This window comes from Ranitomeya variabilis, chromosome 1 (genome assembly GCF_051348905.1).
Source record: "Ranitomeya variabilis isolate aRanVar5 chromosome 1, aRanVar5.hap1, whole genome shotgun sequence".
Lineage (NCBI taxonomy): Eukaryota > Metazoa > Chordata > Amphibia > Anura > Dendrobatidae > Ranitomeya > Ranitomeya variabilis.
Genome location: NC_135232.1, coordinates 73990367 through 74009369, shown reverse-complemented (window position 1 = coordinate 74009369; position 19003 = coordinate 73990367). Strand labels below are relative to the sequence as shown.

The 19003-nt window shown below is 41.9% G+C and overlaps 1 protein-coding gene across 1 annotated transcript in view; it reads left to right on the top strand.

Annotated features, from left to right (window-relative positions):
* ITGA2 (integrin subunit alpha 2) overlaps positions 1–19003 on the top strand; it is a 165850-nt gene that overhangs the window by 104285 nt on the left and 42562 nt on the right. The window contains exons 6-12 of the mRNA XM_077285240.1: positions 3032–3159; positions 7425–7573; positions 7655–7805; positions 11361–11526; positions 13088–13164; positions 13815–13953; positions 18688–18833. Of these exons, the coding sequence (XP_077141355.1) occupies positions 3032–3159; positions 7425–7573; positions 7655–7805; positions 11361–11526; positions 13088–13164; positions 13815–13953; positions 18688–18833 (956 nt within the window). The remainder of the gene's footprint in view (positions 1–3031; positions 3160–7424; positions 7574–7654; positions 7806–11360; positions 11527–13087; positions 13165–13814; positions 13954–18687; positions 18834–19003) is intronic.

Below are 19003 nucleotides of genomic sequence, written 5' to 3'. Positions count from 1 at the left end.
CTTCAGTATTGCCACATAATCTTCTTTTCTCATGCCATCTATTTTGTGACGTGTGTAAGGCGGCCAGGGTGGTAGTCGTGGCAATGGTCTGTTCTGTTCCCACACCCCACAGATGAAATGTAATGTCTCTCTTGCTGGGTGTACAGTGTGCGCAGCAAAGCACTTACAGTCACTGCCCGGTTCTTCTCAGGTACTGTCACTCCAGCTTCACAAAAGGTTTGAGTCACAAGTCTTTTCAAACAACACAACTTTACTGGGCAGCAACATCTTCATCACATAGGCAGCACAAGGCAAACACAGAAGCATCTTTATATCTTTCCCTGCCGTCCTGACAGACTCTATCTTGTCTATCAGCTTCCCTTTTCCTCAGCTATATCCTTGGACAGTCCGTGTCCCACCTGTTTCCTCAGACAATCCGTGTCCCATCTGTATCCTCGGATAATCCGTGTCCCACCTGTATCCTCGGACAGTCCGTGTCCCACCTGTGCCTTTCCTGTCACCAGCTCCTTTCAGCCCTTCGTCTGGCTCCAATGGGAAGAGGTGCCAGGAACACTGTCTCAGCTGCTCCCACCCCGGTCTTAGACCCCGGATCCTGCTTGGGGATGATTCTGTTGAGCCCCTTACTGCAGCAGCAGCTTTATCCCAATGGCCTGGAACACTCTGCTTCACTACTGCTCACACGACCTGCCCTGGACAGGCTGCCCGGGCTTCTCCCTCAAATCAGGAATTATCCTGAATATACTTCCCTGTTCTGTGCTGTCCCTCCCATTTCCTTAACCGCTGTGCTGCCTACCTCCTACTCTATTCTATGCTATTATCTATCATTAATGTGCCTCCCCTCTATTCTAGACCTAATCCTATAAACAGTACTAGGCTAGGATTGGTGTTAGGGTTAGGGTTGTGTTGGGGTTAGGGTTGTGTTGGGGTTACTGTTGTATTGGGGTAAGGGTTGTGGTGTTGGGGTTACAGTAGTGTTGGGATTAGGGTGGTGTTGGGGTTATGTTTGTGGTTATGGTTGAGATTACGGTTAGGGTTGAGATTAGGTTTAGGGGTGTGTTGGGGTTAGGGTTGTGGTTGGGTTTATGGTTAGGATTGGGATTAGGGGTGTGTTGGGGTTAGGGTTGGGGTTAGGGCTGTGTTAGGGTTGTAGTTAGAATTGGGGGTTCCACTGTTTAGGTACATCAGGTGGTCTCGAAACGCGACATGGCGCCTGCCATTGTTTCCAGCCAATTTTGTGTTCAAAAAGTCAAACGGTGCTCCCTCCCTTTTGAGTCCTGCCATGCGCCCAAACAGTGACTTTCCGCCACATACGGGGTATCGATGTACTCAGGAGAAATTGCACCAACAAATTTTATGGTCCATTTTCTCCTGTTACCCTTGTGAAAATAAAAAAGTTTGGATCTAAAGTATTTTTTTTGTGAAAAAAGTAAAATGTTAATTTTTTGCTTCCACAGTGCTTTAGTTCTTGTGAAGCACCTGAAGGGTTAATAAACTTCTTGAGTGTGGTTTTGATCACCTTGAGGGGTGCAGTTTTTAGAATAGTGCCACATTTGGGTATTTTCTGTCATATTGACCCCCCAAAACTCACTTCAAATGTGAGGTGGTCCCTAAAAAAATGGTTTTGCAAATTTTGTTGGAAAAATGAGAAATCACCAGTCAACTTTTAACCCTTATAACGTCCTAACAAAAATTTTCAAAAATTGTGCTGATGTAAAGTTGTCATGTGGGAAATGTTATTTATTACTTATTTTGTGTGACACGACCCTATGATTTAAGGTCGCAAAAACTAAATGTTTGAAATTTGCAAAATTTTAATAATTTTTGCCAGTTTTCTGTTTATTTTCATAAATAAACGCAAGTCATATCAAATAAATTTTACCACTAACATGAAGTGCAATATGTCACGAAAAAACAGTCTCAGAATCAGTGGAACTCGTTAAAGTGTTCCAGAGCTATAACCTCATAAAGTGACAGTGGTCAGAATTGTAAAAATTGGCTTGGTCATTAAGTGCAAAATTGGCTCTGTCGTAAGGGGTTAAATGTGTACTACTCTTATTATTATTAGTACTTATATAAATAATGTTAACAGCAACCTGTCAGGTACACCACCCCTTGCGCTAGTAAAGGTAGCGCTTGCTAATGCAGAATAAAACATGAAAAAAATGCCTATTACAGTGCTATCCACTCTGGCGTTGTGTCGAAATATGTTTTTCTTTAACTCATATGCAAATTAGGTTGGCAAGTGCATCGCTGAGCATATCTGTGCACTTGCAGTTTATGGCTCCTCCTTACTTCTCCCTGTCACTGTGCGACCAAAACCGGGCTCGTGCTGAAGGGAGGCCTGCTGATTCCACAAGCAATTCCAGCTGGGTGTGCGTCCATGGACGCACAGTCATCTCAAATGTGTTGTGGTGCACAGACCCTCTGACTCCCTGCACCTCAATACACGCCGCCGGCCAATCAGAGGTTGGGAGCTGTCCTCGCCGTGCCAGTCACAGGCGGCGCATTGCATTGGCACGGTATTGCATTGCATTGCATTGGCATTGGTACGGACCCATAGACTTTCTATTGCTCTCGTACTCTGCTTCTAACTCAAGAGTTGCACACTTCTGTACAGTCTTTTGAGTGATTGTGGGGGGTCTGAAAACCTGGACCCCCTATCTATTTACAAGGAATTTAAGGGCCTGCAAAACCTAAAATAATTCAGCAAAATTTAGTTACACTTTAATTTTTTTTTCTCTTATTTATTTTGCAATTATTAGATTGTATGTTTTCCCTTATACTTATATACGGTATACAAGTGTAATATATAGTACACCATAGAAGCAAGATTACTATATATTAAAATTCTATTACATGAGAGGAAAGATCATTTCAACTATTATTATATTTTACCATTATTTACTTATTATTTATACCTCTATATGTAAAATAATATTGTTTTTTACATATTGTATGTACAGTATATATACTGTATACTGTGTATACATACAATTTCTTTACATCTAATAGGGTTGTGTTTTTTCCTTAGCCTGTTCTTCATATATTGACATTGCTATTGTGTGTGATGGTTCCAATAGTATTTACCCCTGGTCAGCTGTTCGGAATTTCTTGGAGAAATTTGTGGAGGGCTTAGACATCGGACCGACAAAGACTCAGGTATTATTTGTTATATGAACACAAGCTAGTGTGAGCTGAAAATGGTTTGGATGCCCTTGCTGTAGATGTAGCTACCTCCAATCGATGCTTTTTGACTCCTTAAATCCCGCTGACAATGGAAGGCACCCTGTTTATGATCCGGTGACCTTGGAGCCGCATGAGAGACTTTCTCAGGAGTAGGTGGTACCTGTACTGACCGCAAACCCTAAACTAACACCACAACTAGAAGTAGCTGTGGGATGTACCTAACACGTCCTAGGCACCTCGACACAGTCGGAGGACTAAATACCCCTATAGATGGAAATGGGAATTGTATCTTGCCTCAGAGCAGAACCCCAGAGGATAGGCAGCCCCCCACAAATATTGACTGTGAGTATAAGAGGAAAAACACACGCAGGCAGAAAAACAGGATTTAGCAAAAGAGGCCACGCTAGCTAAACAGAAAAGGATAGGACAGAATTCTAAGAGGTCAGTATTAAAATCCTAAAAATATCCACAGCAGATAATACAAATATACTACATCTAACTAAAGACATAGAAAGTATATCTGCATCTCCTGAGAATCCAGCATGACTGAAAAATCCAAACAAAGTCTAAGCTGGACAAAAACACAATGAATTGCACTGAATTGCAAAGCACACTGCATGTGTGCACAGAGACAAAAAAACAGTCACTTATCTTAGCTGAATTGGCAGCAGGGCATGAGGAGCCAGAGAGAGATGCAATCCCTCCTAGTACAATGGACAACTGGCATTGACTCATGGATCCTGCACACCTAAATACCTAATAGAGCTGCAATCAGCAGAAACACCTGCCCTGGATTACAACCCCAAGACAACTGCACTACCACCAACAACCACCGGAGGGAGCCCAAGAGCAGAATTCACAACAGCACCTGCCAACCCAGTGGTTCATTGCTCGGGATCCATCCCCTCCCCCACATCTCCCACAGGGTGTCGATGGGTTTCCATGATTATATAACGTTATTTAAACAATTAGTTTAACATTGTAAAGAGAAAAAATCGAAACCCTAAAACAGCATAAAAAGCGATCAAACATCATATGTCAAATTACCGCTACGCAAAAAAAAGCTTTCATACATTTCTATTGTGAAAAAATAGAGTTATGAGTTCCAGAAATTGGTGACAATGCCAATGTATTATTATTATTATTATTATTTATTTTTTTTTACTTTCACAAAGTTAAAGAAAAAATAAAAACATACCGTAAATAAAAATAAAGTTCAGACATTTTTTTAGCCATGAATGTAATAAAATATATGTATACACATTTGGTATTGCTATAATCATACTGACCTGGAGAATCATGTTATCAGGTTGTTTTTACTTTATTTTATTTTATTTTTTCACAAGCTGAATTTTTTTTTTCATTTTTCAGTACATTTTATGATAAAAATGATTGGTGTCATTCAAAACTACAGCCCGAAATGCAAAAAGACAATCCTATATCCATGCCATGTTGGCATAAAAAAGATGGCTTTTGAATAATGGGGAGGAAAAACTAGATTGCAAAAATGAAAATTGGCTTGAAAATTGGGGTTGTCCGGTGCTCCGGGGTGAGCGGTACCAACGATGCTATTGCCTAAGGCCGGCGTCACACTTGGCGTAAGACAATACGCCACGTATTATACGTCCGTACTACGGCCGTAATACGGAGAAATGTTCCCAAAATATTGATCCGTAGTCAGGGTGTGTCAGCGTATTTTGCGCATGGCATCCTCCGTATGTAATCCGTATGGCATCCGTACTGCGAGATTTTCGCGCAGGCTTGCAAAACCGACATCTAATGGATTTATGTGCTCAAATGTTAGGGAAAACACATATACAGTATGTGTATGTATATATATATATATATATATATATATATATATATATATATATATATATATATATATATATATATATATATATATATATATATATGTCATTGAGACACATATATATATATTCTGTATTTAGATTTCATTCAGCGCGATATCTGTGAACAGCCGGTAATTCAATTGCCGACTTTTCATTTCTCCTTCACAAACCCGACAGGATATGAGACATGGTTTACATACAGTAAACCATCTCATATCCCCTTTTTTTTTGCATATTCCACACTACTAATGTTAGTAGTGTATATGTGCAAAATTTCAGCGCTGTAGCTGCTGAAATAAAGGGTTAAATGGCGGAAAAAATTGGCGTGGGCTCCCGCGCAATTTTCTCCGCCAGAATGGTAAAGCCAGTGACTGAGGGCAGATATTAATAGCCAGGAGAGGGTCCATATTTATTGGCCCCCCCCCGTGGCTAAAAACATCTGCCCCCAGCCACCCCAGAAAAGGCACATCTGGAAGATGCGCCTATTCTGGCACTTGGCCACTCTCTTCCCACTCCCTGTAGCGGTGGGATATGGGGTAATGAAGGGTTAATGCCACCTTGCTATTGTAAGGTGACATTAAGCCAGATTAATAATGGAGAGGCGTCAATTATGACACCTATCCATTATTAATCCAATTGTTTGAAAGGGTTAAAAAAACCACACACACATGATTTAAAAGGATTTTAATGAAATAAACACAGCGGTTGTTTTAATAATTTATTGTTCTCTCAATCCATTTCCAGGCCCTCGCTTGGCAAAATAATAAACACACAAGATACATTCCTTCTGATGTCAGATCACGTCCAACGAGGTAATCCATATGAAGGGGTTAACTAATATTACAGGCACGAGCTGCGATAAACCACTCGCTCGTGCCTGTAATCCCCGGGTGCTGAAAGGAAAGCTGGATCTGTACTTACATTCAGTCGCGGTGATGCGCCCTCTGGTGGATGTTCTCATGAACTGCAGCCTGGGAACTTTTTCCCACGCTCCAGGTCATATGAGGACATCCACCAGGGGGCGCATCACCGCGACTGAAGGAAATGTAGGTCAATGACCTACATTTCATTCATTCGCCGGGGAATTACAAGCAGGAGCACACCGCTGCATTAGCAGGGCTCCTGCCTGTAATATTAGTTAACCCCTTCAGATGGATTACTTCGTGGGACGTGACGATTCAGCTGAGGGTATGTATCTTGTGTGTTTATTATTTTGCCAAGCGAGGGCCTGGAAATGGATTGAGAGAGCAATAAATTATTAAAACAACCGCTGTGTTTATTTCATTAAAATACTTTTAAATCATGTGTGTGTGTGTTTTTTAACCCTTTCAAACAATTGGATTAATAATGGATAGGTGTCATAATTGACGCCTCTCCATTATTAATCTGGCTTAATGTCACCTTACAATAGCAAGGTGGCATTAACCCTTCATTACCCCATATCCCACCGCTACAGGGAGTGGGAAGAGAGTGGCCAAGTGCCAGAATAGGCGCATCTTCCAGATGTGCCTTTTCTGGGGCGGCTGGGGGCAGATGTTTTTAGCCACGGGGGGGCCAATAACCATGGACCCTCTCCTGGCTATTAATGTCTGCCCTCAGTCACTGGCTTTACCATTCTGGTGGAGAAAATTGCGCGGGAGCCCACGCCAATTTTTTCCGCCATTTAACCCTTTATTTTAGCAGCTACAGCGCCCAAATTTTGCACATACACACTACTAACATTAGTAGTGTGGAATATGCAAAAAAAAAGGGGATATGAGATGGTTTACTGTATGTAAACCATGTCTCATATCCTGTCGGGTTTGTGCAGGAGAAATGAAAAGCCGGCAATTGAATTACCGACTTGTCACTAACACCGCTGCGTATTTCTCGCAAGTCACACTGCAGGTCCGTGTGGAATCCATATTTTTCTCGCCCCCATAGACTTTCATTGGCGATTTTTTTGCGCAATACGCTGACAAACGCAGCATGCTGCGATTTTGTACGGCCGTAGAACGCCGTATAATACTGAACCGTAATATACGGCTAATAGGAGCAGCCCCATTGAGAATAATTGTGCCGTATGTAATGCGAGTTTTACGTACGTAGTTTCTGCGCTCTTACGTACGTAAAACACGCATGTGTGACGCCGGCCTAAGACTTGTCTAAATGCGTGCATGATTGGCGAGCATCATGTTCTTGTCCTGTTCATTAGAAGAGAACACGTACAGTACATGACACTTGCTGATACGTCTAGGCAGGAGGGTCGGGTTGTAACATCTTGGTGCCTCCTCCGACGCTCAAGTGAACAATTTTGGGCCACCTCTTTAACGTAAGTCTTTAGCCTGCTTTCTTCTTTCTTAATATTTCTGCCCTTTTGATAACTGTGGACATTTTTATCCGAAGGTGAGTCTCATACAATACGGGAACTACCCCGACATTATGTTTAAAATGAACACCTACAAAAATAAAGAAACCATGAGAAGAGCGATATCAGCCATCAACCAGATGGGGGGAGATCAGACCAACACTTTCAAGGCAATTAATTATACCAGGTAGGACAAGAACACGGAGGTTTTACAATAAGCCAGGGTGGGTTGACCAGTTAATAAACCATCTTTCTTCATCCATGACAGACAGTATGCTTTCTCGGCTGACTATGGAGGTCGGCCAAATGCCAACAAGGTGATGGTGGTCATTACTGATGGTGAATCTCATGACAATGCATTACTAAAAGAAGTCATCTCACGCTGTGAGCAAGATAAGATTACCAGATTTGGCATTGCAGTGAGTAATTCCTAATTTTATGGTCATGTTCTATCACCGACAATAATTTTAAAGGGAATGTATCATGAGAAATATGGTCTACTGTTTAAATCAGGTCTTTATGTTAAATGTTTGTTTTTTTAATTATTGCTATTTTTTTTTTAATTTTTCATATCATGATCTTGCAATTTTCACACAGGTCACGGGGGCGTTTATTAAACCATGCATCCGGTTCTTTCTGGTTGTTCACATGTACATTAGCAGCAATAGACTGATCTGTTGTGCCTAATGAGCATGTGCGAAGGGTCGGGGAAGGAGGTTACGTGTGAGATAACATATTGTGATTGGCGGATCATGTGTTTTCTGCTGTTTAAAGAAGTGTTACCTATCATTGTAATTAAAGTTGAGCAGATCAGTTCTTGGGACTCCGGTCCTGCGTCCAGGTCAGCGGTACCTGCCGTCTAGATGGGAGTCCTGCAAATCAACTATCTTCCAACGTCCCCAGCATGGCTTATGATTAGATCTGGCACAGCGTCATCTGTGAGTCAACTTGCATACATGACGTTCTGCCATCCCTGACATATCAAATGCTGCTTCGGGAACACTAGAAGGTAAGAGATTTTGAGGGACTTCCATCTGTCTGCCAGGTACCACTGACCTGGACGCAGGACTGGAGTCTAATGAATCAATCCACTCATCTATAATTGTAATTCTGCATGTGAAGGTAATGAAACTGCTGAAAAGTATTCTGTAAAGAACAGGAAACATAAGTTTAAAATCGCTCCAGCTGCCAGTTTGAAAATTGAAAGATTTCTATTTTTGCTTTTATATAAACTGTTATATAAAAAATTGACGAAAAAAAAAAATCCCACTCCCATCAAAGTTTTTATCCTCATAAGACATTGCAATCATCATATTATACAGCACTGTGTACTTACAATTGCTCGTTTTGCCTTTCTACCCAGTATATTCTTCTCTTTTCTCTGCTCTAAGTAGAACCAGGAAATCTCTTTTCCCTGCATTTATCATTCCCTTATTCCCCTCTTCAACTCCTGACTCAGCTGCTCCTTCGTCCCCTTGCCTGACACTCTTGCAGTTACTCATGACTCATACAGGGAAAATTGACCTCCTGCTTCTACATAGAGTTAGAAGGATTCAGCTAGTCAGTTTTTAATCATGTGATGTCATAGACCTAATAGAAAACAGAAGAATTATCTGGGTAGAAAGGCAAAATGAGCAATTGTAAGCAGGGCTGTATAATATGATGACTGCAATATATTAAGAGGATAAAGACTTTGATGGGAAGAGGGGGAGGAGGAAGAGGACAAGGAGAGCTTTAACACAAAAACCTGACTACATCTGATTGTCCTCCTCCTGTAGGCGTATACTCCCGAAAAAAGTGCACAGCAGAGTGCACGTTCACTCTGCCGTCACCATTGCAGTCTATTCAGGGGATTTCGGATATATACCCTGACGGGGACACAGAACAAAATGTGAAAACGGCAATAGCAAAAAAATAAAACCATATGTGTCTAGGTATAAAGTCAGATGAGCACAGAGGCACTGCTTAAGGCCCCAAAATTCCTTGATTGCAGTATTGGGGTACTACATATAGTTATGTGCATGAAACATAACTGATACTTTCACAGTGCATCTGTATAAAATTAATCTATCCAGGTTACAGATGTGTCCACCCTTACATTTGCTCGAACTTGGGTAAGGACTCCTATGAAATTATTATTATTATTATTATTATTATTATCTGTTATAGCGCCATTTATTCCATGGCGCTTTACATGTGAGGAGGGGTATAAATAATAAAAACAAGTACAATAATCTTAAACCATACAAGTCATAACTGGTACAGGAGGAGAGAGGACCCTGCCCACGAAGGCTCACAATCTACAAGGGATGGGTGAGAATACAGTAGGTGAGATCATGAAATAAACTCATGAAATAAATTCAATATAATATCACAACGAGCTTGAAAAAACCCTGAACACACTTCGATTCACATTCCATCTACAGAGTGGCCATCTAGAGTCATATATAAATATCATAGACATCTCCCAACAGAGTATCACAAAATCCAATTTTATTCTGTTTTTAAGAGGTCGTAACATACCACATATAGCAGTGTATGTTGATGCGCTTGTCCCACAAACAAAGTACATTTTGATAAATAGATCTTGAAATAATAATACGTTCTACAATTGGATGTGATAAGAAAAATGTTCCTGTGCTGAGATAATCTTATAAAGTTGCCCTTGTTATGTACACTCACCGGCCACTTTATTAGGTACACCATGCTAGTAACGGGTTGGACCCCCTTTTGCCTTCAGAACTGCCTCAATTCTTCGTGGCATAGATTCAACAAGGTGCTGGAAGCATTCCTCAGAGATTTTGGTCCATATTGACATGATGGCATCACACAGTTGCCGCAGATTTGTCGGCTGCACATCCCAAAGATGCTCCATACAAGGCAGGATGGATCCATGCTTTCATGTTATTTACGCCAAATTCTGACCCTACCATCCGAATGTCGCAGCAGAAATCGAGACTCATCAGACCAAGCAACGTTTTTCCAATCTTCTACTGTCCAATTTCGATGAGCTTGTACAAATTGTAGCCTCAGTTTCCTGTTCTTAGCTGAAAGGAGTGGTACCCGGTGTGGTCTTCTGCTGCTGTAGCCCATCTGCCTCAAAGTTCGATGCACTGTGCGTTCAGAGATGCTCTTAGGCCTACCTTGGTTGTAACGGGTGGCGATTTGAGTCACTGTTGCCTTTCTATCAGCTCGAACCAGTCTGCCCATTCTCCTCTGACCTCTGGCATCAACAAGGCATTTCCGCCCACAGAACTGCCGCTCACTGGATTTTTTTTCTTTTTCGGACCATTCTCTGTAAACCCTAGAGATGGTTGTGCGTGAAAATCCCAGTAGATCAGCAGTTTCTGAAATACTCAGACCAGCCCTTCTGGCACCAACAACCATGCCACGTTCAAAGGCACTCAAATCACCTTTCTTCCCCATACTGATGCTCGGTTTGAACTGCAGGAGATTGTCTTGACCATGTCTACATGCCTAAATGCACTGAGTTGCCGCCATGTGATTGGCTGATTAGAAATTAAGTGTTAACAAGAAGTTGGACAGGTGTACCTAATAAAGTGGCCAGTGAGTGTATTGTATAATGGCTGTGTCTGACCATGTAGAGCTGTTCCACTTTATGGTCGGAACATACCACAGTTCCTGGCCAGGAGGGAAAAGCATAAGTCACTTACGAATATTACCTACATAGTCACAACACAGCAGGGGGTTAGCGTTGTGGCTTTCTGAGGTAATACATTTCACTATTTGTTTTATCACAGGAGTGAGTGACTCTGCCGTGTCCCCAGTGCTGTGACCTCATCAGAAATCATGTGAGTGACATATAAACTCAGAGACCGCCGGAGCTTTAATGTCACTGACTCGTTTTATGATGAACTCAGGGGGCTGGACATGAGGCAGAAACAATCTTTCAACAGCCTTAACATTCAGTTTGAGTAGTTGGAACTCCCTTTAATTGACTTTGTTTCCTTTAGGTTTTGGGTTATTACAATAGATACAGTATCGACAGTAAGAACCTCATCAGTGAAATCAAAGCCATTACAAGTGACCCCAAGGAGAGATTTTTCTTCAATGTGTCAGATGAAGTAGCGCTGCTAGATCAAGCCGGGACCCTGGGAGAGAGAATCTTTAGTATTGAAGGTAAAGTTATATTAAAACATATATTGATTTACAATGTTGTGCGTAGTGATATTCCGACATATAAAATAGACATATTGTACATCTTTAGATGATTAGATTAAAATGTGTAGACCCAATGGGTGTGGATCTGTGGATCTAATTGATGGTAACTCCACCGAATCCATAAAATGTAATGAGTGAGGTTAACAGCCACAGCCATTCCAGTGATGACAATCACAGGCATCTAGCAAGTAGCTGAGATGTGGGGACTTCTTCATGGTAACATCTCAGTCCAAGAGATACCGAGAGGAAGACTCCAACCAGACAGCACAGGCACCCTAGAAGATTCAATTTTCTCTCAACATTGCATTGGGTTTATTATCTTGAAGGCTCCAAGGCTTCACTGCAAGTTGGTTCTCAGGGACTTAATTTTGTGATTGAAGGAACGAGGAAGGCTGCTGTGACGTACGGGCTGGGAAAGTCCGGCGGACGACACAACATACACACACAACGGGATGGAAAAAGGGAGAGAAAGGCCCTAACAATAAGGAACGAGGGATGGAGCATCTTCTAGACAACAACCTGTGTTTATCCCTAAGCCCCCTTAGCGCCCTATGCGGGTCCTTCCCCCCTCCACCGTCACGTGCCTAGTTTGTGCTGTCACCTCACAATACCCTGGCTAGTACACTGGCCAGCAAGGACGCTAGCCTCACCACTGCAGATGGTGTAAACATAGGGGATAGACAAGCACGAGACCGACAAGGTAAGAAAACAAGTAACTTAGCTCCAGGCTCTGCTGCCAAGCTCCACACCACAGAGGATACGGAAACAAGACCCCAAATTCCACAGAAGTAGCAGATTCAGTGCTGACACCAGAGAGCTGCAAACTCCAAGGCTGGTCTACATGGAATAACTATCACCAACAGTCAGCTGATGTGTCAGGTGACTATTTAAAGTATGGTGGGAGTGGTCACCACCCATGTCAGCTGACCAGCAACACAGCAGCTGCAGCAAGCTGCCAGCAAGGAAACTGGCATTAACCCTTGCTGACCAAAAGTAAGAACCACATTTAAATTAAAACAGAACCAGAGCTGTCATGACTCCAAAAATGAGTCATGACAGCTGCGTACGTAGAGTCGGGAACACTCTGGCCAGCTCTTTTTCCTGCTCTGTATCCAGGGACGCCACCAATCGGAGTGCTCTTGGCTCTACGTACGGAGCCTTCCTCGTTCCACGATTGCTGGACTCATTGAAATAGTTCCTGGTCTCACCTACATGCCGAACCCCAAAGGCAGCAAAAATCATCAAATCAAGTCGTGTGAGTAACCAGTTCATGGTGCCAGTAACCGCATGGCATATGTCATCTAGCAACTCTAGGGACTTTTTATGATTATGGAATTATACATGTACAATATGTGTTGGTTTGGTTTTCTGGAACAATTTCTTCGCTATGTCTTTATAATACAGAATATTTATTTCTGTGCAAAGAAATTATGAGGATCTGATATAGCTATATATATATATATATATATATATATATATATATATATATATATATATATATACACTGTCTTCTATGTAGGTACAACACAAGGCGGAGAAACCTTCCAGATGGAGATGTCACAAGTTGGCTTCAGCGCACAGTATTCCAAAACTAAGGTACGATGAAAGTCCTAATATCGTCTGTGTGTTCTGCTTCCTATAGAAGTGACAACTTCCAACGATGTGCCGGGGAGTTTCCCAAATGTTCAGTTCCTAAACAATACAAAAAATGCTTTGTGTGTTTCCACCATTCAATGTATTTTCCTTTAGCCAATTCCAACAAAAATTCTGACTTTAAGCACCAGTAAAATTTCAAGGAAAGAAAAACAAATATTAGTGTATCTCGTGGTCTTACACAAGGTCCAGTCCGGAGCATTGTTTAGAAGGAAGGTTTGCTGATGGCTTTATTATAAGCAGCTCTCCGGGGGCTTGTGTAGTAATTGGGAAGATTTCCCTGCAGGAAGGAGAGAGGCGAAGGTCCTGGGAAGTTCATATTCAGATGAGAAATAAATGAATATATTACAATACTGAATTGCATCATGGAAAATATACAGTCACTATACATCTGGCCTGGACCTGCTGTCTGCAGTCAGGAAGCTCCTAGGATCTGAAACTGAACTGTATCCCATCCCTATATATATTAAAGAACTCAGGATGTATATTAATGTTGCTAAATATTAAATAACCATAATATTGTATATATTATTTATTGCATGCATATATCAGAGTGCTGTGTCATAGGTTTTAATTGGATGTTTCACTTGCAGGCATCATTGATATTGGGAGCGGTTGGCGCCTACGACTGGAGCGGCACGATAGTTCATCAGAATGCAAAGCAGTTTTCCATTTTTCCCTATAATGCATTTGAGAAAGTCATACACGGGAAAAATGAAAGTTCTTACCTGGGTGAGTTGTACCACAAGGCACAATTACACGCATTAATTATTTTACACTATATGGATAAAAATCTACACCTACAGGATCATTTATGACCTCCCAATCCATAAGCATTAATATGGAGATGGTCCACCATTTACAGCTATTACGGCCTCCACTTCTAATCGATCGTGGAGATATATGTGGGATTCTTTGCCCATTTATTAAGAAGAGAATTTGTGAGGTCAGACACTGATATTGGAGGAAAGGGCCGGGCTCACAATATCCGTTCTAGTTGATCTCGAAGATGTTTGATGGGGTTGAGGTCGGGGCTGTGTGCGGCCAGTCACATTTTTAATTCCCCAAGCTCACCCCACCATGTCTTTATGGACCAACTATGTGCACTGGACACATTCATGGGGAACGGAAAAGGGCCTTCCCCAAACTGTTCCCACAGAGTTGGAATATAAAATTTGTCCAAAATGTCTTGTTTGCTGAAGCATTAAGATTTCCCTTCAAAGGAGCTAAGGGGTGAAGGCGACCCATGAAACAAAGTTGGCACGACGCAGTCAGGCAGGTACCATTCTCCTGGCATTTAACCAAACCCAGACTCATCCATGAGATGCCAGATTGAGAAGCGTGATTCATGCACTGCTCCAGAGTCCAGGGTCGGGTACTTTATACCACTCCATCCGATGCTTGGCATTGTTCTTGGTGATGTAAGGCTCCATGCAGCTGATCGGCCATGATGCCAAGAAGATCATCAGTGATGGTGACTGTCATGTTCTATACACCTGGGCACCCGGTGACCCCACTCTGTCACTTTGTATGGTCTTTGTGGCTGAGTTGCAGTGTTCCTATAAGATGCAGAGCTCCTATAAATGAGACATAAAGCCACCTATAAGTAGTAGGGTACCGTACTTACTCCTAGACGTGCCGAGAGCGAGAACATAAAGAGCAATTACGGTATGTAGATGACATTCAGGACGAATTGTGGTGGGGCGCATTCTGAACCCTCTTGGGTCCCGAGACTCAGAAGAAGGTAGAAGTCTTTTGTCCGAGCACTGTTCTTGGTTCTAGGAGGAGTTGACACACTTGCTTTGTTATGTCTAAATTTATTATGTATAAATGGTAAAAAATGAAATTCTATTCGAAATATATCGTACACAGCTCCATTCTTTATGTGATTGCAATCTGAGACTGATCTCTAAGACTGGTCCATGATGATGGAAAATCTTTGGATCAGTCTTAGATCACAATAACTTAAATAACGAAGTTGTATAATTGTTTTGTTTTACGTTATATTTATTTCCTTTGCTTAGAGCGACATTTTAAACTATTCGCACATACTAATTCTAGACAGTGTGGCAAACCTTCCTTGAACCAGGGAAAGCACTGCGACAGAGACCAATTTATTCCTCCTTATTAATACTGATTAACTGATCTGAACTGCACTGCGCCAAAAGTGACTGAAGACAGCAGTTTTACAAGCTAAAATATTTGTACAGGAGTTCTGCCTTACAGCCCAAATCAGCCCAATGGTCGAGGATATGATCACCAAAATGTGTCAGTTCACTGGTAATATTACACAATGTGCAGTGTATCTTTTCACTTTTAAGGATACATTTTTTGGGCACCAAAATTTTGTTCCACCTCATCTGGGGCTGGTTGGATGCAATATCATTAGACCATTAGACAGAAGAGTTGACTATGCCATATGATCCATAGTTGACCCCCACTAATAATAGGCAGATCCCACACTGATGCCGAGTCCTGCTTTCCTGCTATTTTGAGTTCTTCGACCTTGAATATCTCATTAATTAATAAGCCATGGTACTTGATTACTCCTTCTCATTTGTTCAGTAGTTTCTATAGACACTTTAACAGAGGTATCTCACAACTATCATATAGCCATAGTTGTATAACTGGTAGACGTATGACCACTTGGACCCCATCACTCGCGAATAGGGGGTCCTGAGGTCTGATTTGAATGATTTGTTGGTGCACTTGCATGGCTGTAACACTGCTCATTCTTATGGAAGCAATGTATGACCATAGACAGTAATGTGGGACCATTGTGTCAGAGAGGAGCCAGAAGACCACAGTGTCTGATTCCACGTACTCCTGCTCTGATTAGAAGCACTTCACCTTCATATTAAACAGTGTAGGTTTCTGTTAGCAGTGCAGGGGTTAAACTTTTCAGCTTAGAGTCTCTGAAACCTTCCTGCCTGGATCATCTCAGCTGTGCAGTATTAGCAACTCCCCTCTCCTATATATAGTCGCCTCTGGCAATCTGGATTGCCAGTTAAGTCTTGTACTGCCTGGTGTGGCGTGAAGGAGTTGGTTGTTGGTAGAGGCATTTGGAGTATTGTTCTGTGACTGTTGCTTGGACTTTTTGGCTGTTTGCAAATCCTTTTGCTCTCTTATTTGGTTTACATTCCTTTTCTCCCTGGTGTTCCCCTCTGTTGTCTGTGAGTGCATATTTGTGTGATTGGTATTTTCCCTTTATCTCTGTACATCCTTCCTTGTTTGTCTGATTTGTGTATATTCATACACTATTACTCCCAACTTCACAGGGTGGGGGAGGGGGACAGATAGGGATGATTCAGGAGTTCAGCAAGGTATGTGCCCCATTGTCTTCACCATCAGAAGTATTGCAGGGAGCAGGGATAGCTAGGGCACCCCTAGCGTTAGGGACAGGGAAAGAGCCCTGGTTAGTCTGACAACAGAGTCTTGACACATTGTTCTTGTGACTGGCCAAGGTCCCAGTAGGTAGACCCTCACCAAGCTTGTGGTTAGATGATACATATACTTGATATATTCCTCTTAATTTCTGCCCATGCACACATGATTAGAGATTGGCGAACCCCTGGATATGGCAGCTTGCAGCTGTCAGTTTTTACTGGCAGGTTATCAAAAATACAGGGGAACCCGCATCGGCTTTTTAAAAAAAATTATATATATAGATTGCAGGCGCTGGCTGATGAATACTCCCATCAGCTGCCCCCGCTCTCACTGTTATTAGTGTCAGCAGGCAGAGGCTGACGGGAGTAGTAGTCCCATGAACCAACGAGTATTTGGAGGTGAACTTTTTACCTCCAATTACAGCTGCGGGCTCATGCTTTCATTTGACAGCGTGGGAATCACGGCTCTCAGACCAGTGGTAATGATTAAACCGCCGATTAGGCGCACTGCATACTTCGAGAAACACCCAGTATTCGGGGTGCCGTACCCAAACTGATGAAGTCTGTGTTCAGAGTCAGTGCCCGAACAGTAGGTGTTTGGTACGTACCCCAAACTTTACCATTCAGGTCTGCCCATCTCTACATATGATCATTCAGTTAAATGGGCCAATCAATTTTAGGCAAATTATGATCATTGGGCATCTAGGACTACCTATTAATTTTGATCTCTCTACCACAAAGCTATAATGAATGGATCAAAACATGTGAGGAAGATGGAAAAAGGGAACATCATCACCTCACCAGTGATGGAGGAGTGGCAGATAGGGTGCACAGAGAGCTCCAGGCTGGTTCCTGGGTTGAATATGCAAGAGAAAAATATACCAAATAAAAAAAAAATCTAAATCTATTTATATGGGTTAACAGTAGGTGTCCAGACTTCTGGTCTATGCGTTTTGAGAAAAACGCTCTTAATGATGCCGTTTTGCTCAGAACATGTAGACCAAGCGTGTGTTTTGTTTTTTTTCCAGTTTTTAATGTTAACCTAAATAGATGTGAATTTTTAGATTTTTTGTTATTTGATATAGCGACTGCTCGATGAACACCCTTTTTCTCCTTCGTAATGAATGGATGCCAAGGTTGATGCTGTTCTGTCGTGTCTCTGTGTAGGAGCTGTGCCCGCGTAGATAGACATCTGTTTTCAGGCTACTGTCAGATTACATGTAATCCCCTTTAAAACTTAGCTTTTAATAATGCCAATAAAAACCTTGACCCAAAACAAACCTTGGTTAAATAACCACATATAATAAAATACCACCAATTGCTATTCATCTTCATGGCATCTGGCAGTATCGGTCACCATACCATCTCCTCCTGATGAACCGTACTAACGGGGAAACGCATCGGGGCGATATCAGCACACGCTAAGTGATCTCTTGTCATCTTTTATCACAATATTCCGGTTTTCTGTGTTGGTCCCTACTGGACCTGAATGTGTTATCAGTACATGTCCATGACTATAGGGGACAAATACGGTTATCTTGTGACTGAGTATCATCTTGTTATCTGGCTCACTTTTGGGCGATGTGCTGTATCATTATGATCAGAAGTGGGGATACTTGTTGAGATTTGTTGGGTACTTATACATATTGTGTGTACTTTTTTCACCACTGCTCTCTACTATTTTGTTTTCCCACCTACATTAAGAGGGATATCATAGGGGAGACAGGGACAGCCTGCGTTGAGTGGGGGCGCCAATAAATCGTCTCTTAGGGTGCCAACCTCCACAGCAAGGCAGGTGTGAGCAGTAGGTTTATTGTAGCATCTCAATAGGTCACCTAATTGGTGGTATTTTATTATATGTGGTTATTTAACCAAGGTTTGTTTTGGGTCAAGGTTTTTATTGGCATTATTAAAAGCTAAGTTTTAAAGGGGATTACATGTACAAAACAAGCTTGACTAGTCCGTATACTATTTGTTTTTGGATTGTTCATACTGTCAGATTACAACCAGACATTGCCTTCTGTGTGGATCCTTCCGACTGTATACGATATGTGAAAATTATTCTTTCCCTGATCTGTAGGATATTCTGTGTCCGTCATCAACATGGCAACAACCGTGAATTACGTTGGGGGAGCCCCAAGGACCAACTACACCGGACAAGTTGTGGTGTACAACATAAATGCTCAGGGGAATGTGACGGTCCTACAGATCCAGAAAGGAGAACAGGTATGGAGCAATGAAGGCATACTCACAATACTGCAGGACACCCCTCCTGACTTGTCTGCCTTATTAAGTTATAAACAATCTGTCACTTTAGTTTTTTCAAAAATTAATAGTAATTGTGAAAATAATAAACTTTGAAATCTTCCTCTTTCTCCTCCTGGGCTGATCATTAA